Here is an 11967-nt window from a genome sequence, read left to right as displayed (position 1 = left end):
ACACACATGGGAGATCTGGCTATCATATCTCTTCCAGTAAACCTACTCTAGTGAGAAAGGTAAATAATTAATCTGCTTTATGTTTTATGACTCTGCCCTTTTAGGAATAGGACTTTGGATCCAAGGCTGTGAACCTACTTCCTTTCCAAACAAAGTGCACCGCCACTGGAAGAGGGAGACACTGAACACTGAGAAGACTATTAAAAGTGTCTTTCAAAAAGTGTCTTTTACATGTCTTGAAAGTGCTTTTGTTCAGTTGCACTAGGTTGATAGGCTACTGTATAAGCATAGTCGAACACTGTCAGTAATGGTCCTTCAAAATAGATTACAACATACTTATATGGAGATAACAGAAATAAAGGAGGAATGAAATAAATTGTAGTTGAGACCAGACACTTTACAGGCTGAGAGAAAGGCTTTCCTTTTGGCATTACCCTGCTACCTACCATGTTTATGCTGTTTGGGAAAATAGTGTCACCACTATGACAACCAGCTTTCTCTCTCTCTCTCTCTCTAACCAAAGGTCACACTCATAATCAAGAGGTTTTATTACCAGCAGTCTGCATTTTACTCCTCCCAGTAAGGTAACTGCTTCAGGGAATCTTTAGAGGATCAGGTGGTCCTAATCTGGTTCTGCGGCTTCATCGGAGCTTTACAGAAGAGAAGCTGAGATTTACATTCAACTAGTTCAACTGGAATAATGCCATCCACAAAGAAGACTCTCCATTTCATGTCCAGTGCGCTGGTGACTTCCATTTCTGTGGCGATGTTGGGGTATGCCATGTCGACACAGTGGGTTAAGACTACCATGGAGTGCGCTCCCAGTGGATATGAGCTCTTCAACGGAACTGCTGTGGTCACACTGGAGCTTTTTGAGGGCAATTCTAATAGAACCGCTTGTCCCTTTTTTGGGGGTATCAATGAATTCCAAGGTAACTTATGATCTGAATCGTATCCTTCAAGTTAGACAGAATGCAATTCCATATATACTGTGTGAGCACGTTATTGCTGAATGGTGTGAATTTCATACCTGACCAGACTTGACAGGACAACATCTAAAATAGTCTGTTCACAACATACAAAATCCCCCTGAAAATAACTGATATGGGCATTTCTTATTCTTCTCATATTTCTCATAGACTTCTCATACTTAGTATTAGCCAGCCACCAAATTGTAAGATATCATAATAGTTCCCTAGTAAGTTTCACATGGTTAACAATCCCTTGATGTTCCTGTGCTGCTTCTGTAGTGTTTCCTCAGTTGGGAAAGGCTGGAGGAGCTCCTGTGATCCTACATGGTCTGGCTGTGGGCCTGTTGGTCCTGTGTCTGCTGTTCTCAGCTGGCAGCATCCTTATCGCTCTCTACAACAGTGTCAGCAACCCTTACGAGACCTACATGGGGCCTGTTGGCTTCTACGCCTGCAGCTCGCTCAGTGGTAAGGATGACCATGATCTGGTAGTGACACAAATCTTAGAGAATTGAACATTTGGGAGCTGGTTTTGAGTAATAGATGTAGAATTGCCAGAAATGGATCGATGACGAGACTGATATGGAGGGTGGGATATAATTTTGTCCCGTTCTTTGTGCACTCTTTCTTCCACAGCGTCTGTGTCTTTTGTGGTCCTCATCTTAATTGTGGTGAATGTCAACTTGACCAACATGGCAGAGGAAGTGGTGAAGGACTTCGCCGGAGAAGATGTGATACAACTGAGGAACAAGTGGTCTGAGATGCAGGTAGGATACTACCTCCTGATCCCCTACATAGTACTCTCTCTCCTCGCCATTGGCTTGATCTACATGTACGAGCATGCAGCCTACACACAGAGGAAAGAGCAACAGAGGCCTACCGAGGACGCGCCCAAGGAGATAATGATGTATTAGCGGCCCACAAAGGAATCAATTTTCATTGACATTGATGAGTCGCTCATCATGCTCAAAGACTGTTTCTGGAGCGGAAATTATTTATCATAAGGGGGAAATTACTGAGAGAAATCAGAGGTATTGACAGTAAAGTATGTACAGTATGCCTGTTCAGCTGGTTTAGTATACGTATAGTAGGAATAGGGTGGAAGTGTCCAGTATTGTCATATTAAAGAATAAGTTTGATCATACAGCCCACACAACATCTTTGTTTTTTTCAAGTCAGTTTTTTCGAATCATTATGAGTAGTTTTAATCTGATCAAAAATGCCCATGTTTTAAATAATTTGCTCATACAAGTTGAATAGAAAAAACTAGCATAAGTTAACTAGCTGATATCTTAGTGACTTTGCAAGTACCAGTCTAAAAATATCTATTTATTTTGTATAAGGGCAATAAAAGTGTTTTGTTTGTGAAAGATGATACAAGTGCTTTATTGTTTCATTGCTTGGAGAAATTAGACAGTCATGCTTAAATCTTAAAGTCACAGTGAAACTGCATTTTGAGAGCAGCTTGCTTCCTTAATTTGATGTATTTCCTGTTCAAACAGGCTATAACACGGGGAGGGATCATTCAGAAGTGTAAACCGATGCCATATAAGTTAGGCAGTTTTATTTGATGGGAGTTAAGGAAGGGTGTGATTGTTTATTGGTTGGAATTTGTATTTACCGCTTTTATTTATCGCTTACTGGTACACCATGATGTAACCATTTAAGACACACTGTTTTCCAGGAAGTAAAAGTAACAGGATTTTGATATAAAAATACAAAAAAAATAAAATGCTTGTACATGGTTTTTTTTTTTTTTTTTTGACACTTACTGTTAAATACGTGTATTTCATGGTGTGGAAAATTAGCTAACAAGGTGAAAAAGTAATTTTTAATTTCATTGTGACTTCAAATGCATCAGCATGTTTTATAGGTATACAAAAACTTTATTACATTTTGACCTGCTTATGTGTCCCAGACACTAGTTTGCATAAAATCTGTGAACTTGAATAAACAGTGATGAAATTATGTTGTTTTCTCCTTGGTAGTGTGATTTGTCAAAATTACTGCAAACCTTCAACTATACACTATTCTTGTCATTTGAAGTTATAGAGGCTGTATAGAGACTGACTAAAGAGCAGAAGTCAGATTGAGTATCAGTTATTATACTATCATATATGTGGTTCACAGGTAAATCATACTTAGGTGAAAAATCTCAAGGTAAAACAATAAAAGGTGAGAGGCTGAGACAGAAAAGGGGATTCTGTAGTCATACCCAGTTGGAGGTGAAAATCCGAGGTGATAAATGTATCTCTGCTGCCCTCTATCTCTGAGACTGAGAAGTAATGCCAAAAGAAACAAAAAAAAAAACCATGAAAGCATGTCAACAACTAGGCTTAAAACAAGTACATTTGAAAAATAAAATTAAAAAAACATAATCAATGACTTTATTTTAATCACTCATCTCATAGAGCTGACAGGAGGACTTGAGGACACCTACTGTAGATGCTCGTGGATAAAATAACCAATTTTTAGAGCACATGATGCTCTAAATCATGATGACAATTTTTCTGAGATATTTCTGCCAAATGAGCTGACTGATGTTGCTCAAAGAGAGACAGAATGCAAAGGGAAGTCACTGTCATCCATCTTAAAATCCCCAGGAAATGGCTCACAGCGAGCAGTGACACAGGACACAGACACACAGACACACAGACTCCCACAGGCATTCCCATGACTGGAAATCTACTGCCTCAGACCTGGGAAGACATACATGGATTACCTTACTTACCTAGGCCAATTCATGTCTCACGATAGGAGCAGTGCTTAAGTTGAGCCCTTTAAACTCCGGTGATGCATTGCATCCTAACCCTATCCACTTCCATGTGGGATCAACTCGGAAAAGCCTTGATGAGAGATAGAGATTTATTGCAGATCTGCTCAATCCATTTCAGAGGATTTGAAATACAAAACAAAAGAAAACACATAATGAGCAAAACAAAGCGTGCTGATAATGTAGATGCAGAGATAATTCTTGCTGAGAATTGGCGTCTATTTTCTCCTGTAGACACACTCTCACAGCTGTGATTCACATGACTGTGTTGACATGGGAGCAGGGGCGAGGTGTCCTGTTACCGCTTCACGTGTCTCATCACTCAGGGCCTAAGTCTGTTTGGACATGCCCTTTCCAGCACCTCTCAGCCCCGCAACGCCTTCTACCTGCCTTCAAAGGAACCACTCTTCCTTTAAGTCTCACACTTCAAGGGACGTGGAGAAGGATGCGGCAGTCTGCTTTGTGCTCTTACTGTGAATATGTATTGAATTTCTGAGAATGCATGGTTTCTACCATGAATAAAAAGCACTGCAGGACTAAAACAAATTCAGTGAAGTAATAAATCCATGACAAACTTGGCTAAGGTGCTGGAGACAAAATGTAGTCTCATGAGAAAAGGAACTTCTGCTTACTTATGCAAGTTTAATTTATTGCTTCAATAAATTTCAGCCTTTCAGTCTGCTACACTCAACAACAAGCAAGTGTGATATGCCAGTGGCTAATATTTGAGTCTTCACATTCATTTCCTAACCACTACCATGATCACCAACCTACTACTACTATACTCATGATGTAGGATGATGCAGCATGATGTAACCCTAAGGTGTGATTGGAACCCAGTGAAGTCTTACAGCAGGTTGTATTCTCCAGAGGAAGCCACATTAAGGCCCTGTTTCAGTACAAAATAGCCTGCTGTGAAATTGATACGCACAACACACACACAGCCTTTTCAACCATCAGAGCCTTGACTTGACTGTCACCACTGACCCAGTCTTAATTCTGACAGTAGTGTGATACTAACCCTAACCCTAACCCTAACCCGAACTAAAAAGCAAAATAGTACTCCATGATTTTGTAAATTCTAAAATCATTATTTCCAGGGAATACTTGCATAAATAATAATGTGAAGGACTGATCCGTAAAAACATAAAGCATGGCAGCTCATGCAGTGTGTCTTTCAGTGCATGTTATCCCATATTTGCCTTGTAAAGAAGTGAAATCCACTGTAGAGTGCAATGCAGACACTTTAAGTTGTTGCAGGTTCCCCTGACTCTGAATATCAGCCTGCATGACAGCTGCCAGAGGAAATATTTACCTATCTTTTTTACCGCTCCCCTCCAGTTACTGTGTGCACTGAGGTGTGAAATAGCAAAATTGCTATTGAGAGATCTCTTTTGCCGTTTGCTGTGCAAACATTGATTGAATATAATCAGAGATGGGCACTAATCTCTTCCTCTCACCACGCTCTGTGTCTCTTACTTCTCCAGAATAGATAAACCTGGGATTATGCAGGACCCCTGAGCCCTGGCCACTCACTCTGTGTGATAGGATTAAAGCGGAGACTTTTGTACCTGTGAAACCTTATCCTCCCAGGTCCCGCATTACAGAGGCCTGTGAAACAGACACCTCCAGCTGCAGGGCAGGGGGACACACATTCAGCCAGGTAGAGTCCACTCTGGTGGGGCACGGAGGGTCGGGGGATGGGTCAGGTCTCCTTCCACCTTCAAGAGTCAGTTTCACGTGGACAACAGGGGGGGTGACAAGGTGTGTGTATGTGTAGATGTGGGACAACACTTGTTTTTACACTTTCACAAACACCCTTAGAAAAGGCTCCTCTACAGACAGATCTACTCTACTCTACAAACGAAAAAAGCAATAAAAGAGCAATATACACAGGTCACAAGGCAACAGCAAAATTCACACATTCTGTAAGTGACTCTAGTGCTGTTTCCTAAACTGTGAGTTTCCACTACACTCCCCAGTGCATCATATTCCTCTGGCAAAGCCTTAAGCTCAGTGAACCTGGAAGTCCTTTACAACTGAGAGTCAATCCTGCCCCAGAGCTTCTTTATGTCTCTACACTGGACGTCCTTATCTCTACTGACTGACCTCCTCCCTCCCAATCCATGATAGTGTGTGCAGTATCTTCCACGTGTTTCATTTCCATATGACATAATGAACATTTATTGCACTGCCACTGCCCTGCTGTGTTGGCAACACGCCTTAGCAACAGCAGCGAGACACTGCTTTAATTTCAAAGAAAGTTAGGATGCATAGGGGACAGGTATCAAGTGGTGAGCTGTATCTCTCCACTCATGAGGAGCAGGCCTTCTCTCACACTCAGCCTGACCATGTGATATCGGAAAGGTAGGTTATCTTTGTCATTAATCTTAATTTGTCAGTGAGGGCTGAGGTGTAGGCGGAGGGAAGGAGAGGAGGAGGAGGACAGGAGGAGGAGGGCTAAGAGGTAATTGCACCCCTGCTGCTCCATTATGGTGTCATTCCTCTGTTAACAGGAGATAAGATCTTCTCCAAATCACCTGAAGCCAATTCTCCACTTTACCCTGCCTGAGACAGACAGAGAAAGAGCGGGTATCCAGCCTGGTCTCCCCAGCTTACCTGGTCTCACAACCCTGATGAAATGCCTGGAGACTGGCTCAAACTGAACTAATCAATCTGTGTAGAATCTTGCTGGCCAATCTGTGTCCATGTGATAAAGAATCTCTGGTGTAGCGGTGGTATGCACCGATGATGCTGGATGGCGGCTTACACCCAGAGTGATGGATGGAGGGGAGGGGGAGCACTTTCTCTGCCCCATGCCGCTTGACGCCCTAGTTGATTAATGTAGCCCTGATTGGCAGGTATGACAGATATCACCGGGTGTAACGAGCAGGGACACACACTTAACCTATTGACACAGCCTGTGGTTGGATTATATTGGGGCCATTTGACCCAAACACAGAAACAAAATGGTTAAGGATGTAAAAAAAAAAAACAGCAAGGCTGCAGGGAGCTGATTAACGTCAGTGTTGTGTACCTATTAAATTATTACCTGATGATGAGACACTTGATTTTTTTTTAGCTTTTTATTGTTATCAAAAATCCAAGGTTGAAATTCTAGCAAAATATTTTTTTTTGCATATCAATACATTTAAAGTCCCGATTTGGTTTGAAACTTCCTCAATACAAAATACAACAGGCTTCCATTAAAATACATTTCTCATAGGAGTGACAGTTCCCCAAAGGGAATTACTTACTCAAGCTTTGCACAAGGTGGCAGTATTCAATAGTTTAATCAAACCAAATCTTGACTGAAACTGGCAATGTACGTAGATATCATTGCAGCCCATCATTGGGCATTAACCTAAGCCTGCATTTTGTGATACGAATCGTATATACGTATTTATAATAAAATAGCATTTATAATAAAATATCTTGTCTATGCCAGATACTCTTATAATAATACAGAAAACACAACATGAACCACTTAAATGAACCACTGCAAATGTCTCACCTACTGATTTTTAGGACACATATGAGAGTTTATATCTGTCAGTAGTTTTAAGGTTCATCTCTGTCTCCCTGAGATGAAAGGCTGCTGTGTGAGGGAGGAGCCCAGACTGTCACTGGAGCGGGACACAACTCCATAGATCACAGACACCCCACTGTAACTGAGACGCTCACTCACAGACTGCAAGCTGTTCCCCAATCCATATGGCCATAAAACTACTGAGATTCCAGCAGTCTGCAACCATGGACAGCACATATAAATTCTAGTCCTCCTTGGACAGTATTGGCTTACTCTTGTTTGGCAATAAGAACTTTTCTGTGCAAAGGATTCACCTTCTCAATAAGCAAGAATTTCAACTCTAATTTAAATAAGGTAAATATCAATGAGTGGTGTTGATACGAAGGTTAAAGAGCAGTTGAATGCATGTTCCACCACTACTGTACACTCAGTGGATTTCCATGATGAAATACCATGTCCCATAAAAGCTCTCAACGCTGCATGTCATCAGCTCCTGTCAGGGCTCTAGGAGCGTCTGACGGCACCGAGTGTCTTTTACAGAAGCCAGATGGGGAGAGGTGCTGGAATAAAGTGCATCAAGTGCCCCCCTATTGAGCTTTATGAACGGATTAAAGGATTTGCAGTGGACTGTCATGAGGCCGTCAATCAGTGTCACACCCGTCCAAAAGAGCAAATTTACGAGATCGACCGCAGAGAACACCTTGAGGCTGTTGTCATGAAGAGTATAACTTCATCTGTCAAGCCATTCCCTTCAACATCAACACCTTGAGCAATGGGAATAAAAAAAGATTGGGACTGTGACACAAGACACTACAAATTACCACAGCTTCTCAATACCCGAAGTTTACCTTAAGGAATGTTGGTGCAATCCAATACTTCTACACATTTACTCCATTCATCATCGAGCTTTCCGACACTCCTCTGAGTGGTGGCTCTGGCATTTCAGCCTGCGATGCGAAGTCTAAAAGCTGCAACGGCCTGTCTGTCTTACTAATAAAACAGAGGTTCTTTGAATACAGCAGAATTTGATATCAGCTTTCTACATCCTACATAGGGAACAATGCAGCCTCTCTACAGGAGCCAATGTTCAGTGTCAGTTACCATAGACGTGGAGACATGGTGTCTGTCTGCTGGAGGGCTCATAAGTGCTTGAGGCCTGTTTGCATGTGTATGAAATAATTTGTCAGACCACATAACCAGCTGACCCCTCACTTACCACAAGCTGGCCCCCCTTCCATGCAGGACCATGACAGAGAAGATGTTCCATCCATAGCTGCATTGAAATTAGTGTAATTCTCAGTAGTGCCAGTATCTAAAAAATGCATATAAGACCAGAAAATAAGAGATGCTAAAGAGGGAATGGAGGAGATAAAGCTCCCAGACCTGTCTTCACCCTCTGTGTCAAGTCATCACCTCCTGGTTGGGTGGGTGTCAGCAAAGGGAGGAAGGCTGCTGAAGAGTGGGGTGAGGTGGAGGGGATGGGAGGGGGGTAGGGTGGGTGAATGGATCACCTTGCCAAATCCGCTGTGAAGGCCTCTGCTCGGTGCACTTAGCGCGGCGGCTGGAGTCGACGCATAAGCGGGTGCAGGTCTCCCCGAGGCGACACTCAGGCCCCGGCCTCCCCTCTATTGTCATCTGCCCGTCTCTCAGCCTCTCCATCCAGCAATCTGCCTGGAGGAAGCTCACTTCCTCCCTCCGCATTCTTCCTCCCTCCATTACCCCCAGGAGGAGCAGGGGGAGTTCCGCCAAGGGGGGACTCCCAGGCGGGGTCAGGGGAGTATCGATGTCGGGGCCCGAGTGTTGAGGTCTTGCCACTATAGGCCATCTATCAAACACTATAAACTCATCAGCCATACGGAAATGGAATCATCACCATCCTGTCCGTATCCCTTTCTGAAATAATGACTATAACCTAGCGGGGCGGTTGGACAGAGGTTGTGTATTGGTTCGAGTTGGTTTTATGAAGATTGCTTGTGCTACTAAGGGGATGGATGCAGACAGATGCTAGTGGCTCCTGGATCTATGACAGTGATAAGAGAGTGATAGGACACTAGCACACCTCACTGAGCGGAATGGCAAATATGTCATCATCCCGAGACAGGGTCTAGCCAGGCCGTTTCAGAGAGTGCACCCATGTCAGGGTGATGTATGGACGCAGTAACACAACCTCTGAGAAGGCATGGGGGGGAAACGCTGTGCTGCCAGCCAGCTCCTCAGATCCTGAGCAGAAGAATAGGGGCCACATGTAAACATTTGAAATGTGCCACTCATTTCTCTCACGGTGATTTATCACCGACCTGACCGCTCTGACTGCAGCCATGTGTAAAAATCTGACTCAAAGCTCTAGCAAAGGTCAAAGCAATTTTGGCGATAGACTTCTTGGCAAAAACATTTCTTATAACTCTAACATAAATGCGAGTCCAATTTATAGTTCATGGCTGCAGAGATAGACATCAGTTAGTTAATACCAAAGGTCAGTCTCTCTGCTTTTAACAATATGGATTACATCTTCAGAGGTTTGTCTTACAAAACCCTGCCCTTTGGCTGGTTATACATTCTGTGAAGCTCACAGAGGGCCTGTCCCGAGTCTCTTAATGGAAACGGCTTGGGAACTCATTTGTGAAGAGCAGCGAGAAAAAAACACTAAGTCTTGGTGGAATTTCTTCCCCTGGGGATCCCTAAGTGATGTCCATCTTCCCCTCTCCCTGCAGTCATTCAGAAAACTGAAACTGGAGAACATGACTGACACTTTCAATTCTCTCACTCAGGATGTTCTTGGCAATTTATGGCTGAACGCAAGTTATCAATGAGATCAGTGCAGTGGTTTCAAAAACTAGATTTCTTGCAGATTGTGGTTATTGTCTGTTTTAAGGTTAAATTCTGACAATGTAATCATTATAGAATTAGCACCATCGGAAAAGAGGTAGAAATTGAATAGACTTGACAGAACAATTAACCCTAACCCTAACCCAAAATTAGAAAATCCTCAATTAACATTAAGATTCCACATTCAAATGTTTTACCCTCTCACTGTCAAAATGGATTTGCAGTGAAGTGACCAGCGCCACAACCTGCCCAGCAGAGGCCCTCATTCCCTCTCTCCCTCCACCAGAAACCAAAAACCCCTGTCACCATACCAAAGCCACACCAAGACAGAGGATCCTGAGACACAATAAAATCGGAGATGTATGGGAACCATCGAGGTAGAAATCTTTCCAATGATTTATCCCAGCACGCCTTTCACAGTTTAGACTCAGACAGGCCTACATGTAAAGATTTAAATGTGAGATACAGGTGAAGGGATTTAGAATGACCCTGACAGAAACTATGAAATATGGGAACATAAATGTACATACTGTCGAAAGGGTAAAATATCATATGGACAACACACACTGTACCATACAATGAACCCCTGCCAACCCCTGGCACAGTGCCCAAACCTGGACTCTGGGACTAGCACTCGCTGTATTCTGGCAAAGTTGCTAATTTCACCCCATAAATCACTTTGCGGTTCATTGGCTGGATAGCTACAGGAGTAAAACTATTCAGTAGGTGATTCCAAACATTATTCCTTGTGCTTTTCAAATGCTTTCTAATCCTTTAAGTGTGACACAAACACTTAACAAAGGAATGCTTCTTCGCTGTGCTTAAGCGCGGCCCGCTGAGAGGAGAGTTCTCCTTGCCATAAGATGTCAAAATAATCAGCTCGGAGCGCTCAGGAGCTGGCACGGCCTCAAAGAGCTAGCCATCACATATGACAAAGCCAGTCTGCGCCCAGGACCCGCTGGAAAACAGGACCGCGGCTGTGAGCAACTCTATTCATCTTAGACTGCAACTTCAATGGATCAAGTGTGTTTGACACCGGGTGATGTAGCGGTCGATATAAAGGTGGATAAACCGTGACGTCTAGTCGGTGTTCAAACAACTACAATTAAAGAAAAATCTAATTTATTTTCATGAAAGCATTCATTTATGCCATTTTCCCAGATCCTCAGTCTGACACTATGCACCATGATGTGTACTCTGAATTTACCTCATAAAGATTTATGTCAGCCTAAAAAGGTGAGTAAATCCAATTCCGCAAATAAAAAAGTGGGGACTTAAGGTGGGTTTACCCTCCACTATATCAATACTGACAATGATGTTATCTGAGTGCATGTACTGTATAAAGGGTATAATCTGAAAGGAACAGGGATATATCTTACAGTCCTTAGAGACTTCATTCACCTATTCACTGTTTTTTTAGGGATTACTTTTTTTTAAATAATTTCTGTTTTATTACAAAATATACATTTGAGCGTGACAGGAAAGACGGGAGAGAGAGAGAGAGGGAGACATGCAACCAGTGTTGTGAGTTGGATTCAAACTCATCATGACTAAATGGTGACTACTGAGCCACCAGGACACCCATTCACTATAAATATAACATACAACAACTTTGTATTTTGCACTGGTGATTCACTTTTTAATCTTTATATTTACATAAACATTTCCAGTGATAAAAAAAACAATTGGTTTTTTTTTAATTACAGAGTGCCAATATTTGCCATCTGTGTGAGGTATTCTAAAACTCCATAACCCCAGACAACAGTCATGAATGGATATATAGGATAGTGTCTCTGTGTACCAGCCACAGCGTAACCAGCATATAGTATAACAGAGGTTCCCATCCGCCAATCATCCACCAAAGGAAGGTG

General features: G+C 42.6%; 1 protein-coding gene across 1 annotated transcript; it reads left to right on the top strand.

The window, feature by feature from the left end:
* The first annotated feature begins 700 nt into the window (after positions 1–700).
* Positions 701–1882, top strand: LOC139647999 (clarin-3). Its single transcript, XM_071524024.1, has 3 exons — positions 701–932; positions 1251–1436; positions 1605–1882. The coding sequence occupies exons 1-3, from the start codon at positions 701–703 to the stop codon at positions 1880–1882; spliced, it is 696 nt and encodes a 231-aa protein (XP_071380125.1).
* Positions 1883–11967: the final 10085 nt, after the last annotated feature.

This window comes from Centroberyx affinis, unplaced genomic scaffold (genome assembly GCF_046629955.1).
Source record: "Centroberyx affinis isolate AG114_WGS23_722 - 3 ecotype Tasmania unplaced genomic scaffold, CSIRO-AGI_Caff_v1 ptg001131l_1, whole genome shotgun sequence".
NCBI classification, from domain to species: Eukaryota; Metazoa; Chordata; class Actinopteri; order Beryciformes; family Berycidae; genus Centroberyx; species Centroberyx affinis.
The sequence above is the reverse complement of the archived record's forward strand: the minus strand, read 5'-3'. Positions and strand labels throughout refer to the sequence as shown.

Bases quoted from the DNA above. Each gene is read 5' to 3' on its own strand.
- LOC139647999 (XM_071524024.1), top strand. From the start codon at position 701: ATGCCATCCACAAAGAAGACTCTCCATTTCATGTCCAGTGCGCTGGTG. The intron at 933-1,250 runs GTAACTTATGAT...CTGCTTCTGTAG, and splicing joins GGGTATCAATGAATTCCAAG to TGTTTCCTCAGTTGGGAAAG. The intron at 1,437-1,604 runs GTAAGGATGACC...TTTCTTCCACAG, and splicing joins CGCCTGCAGCTCGCTCAGTG to CGTCTGTGTCTTTTGTGGTC.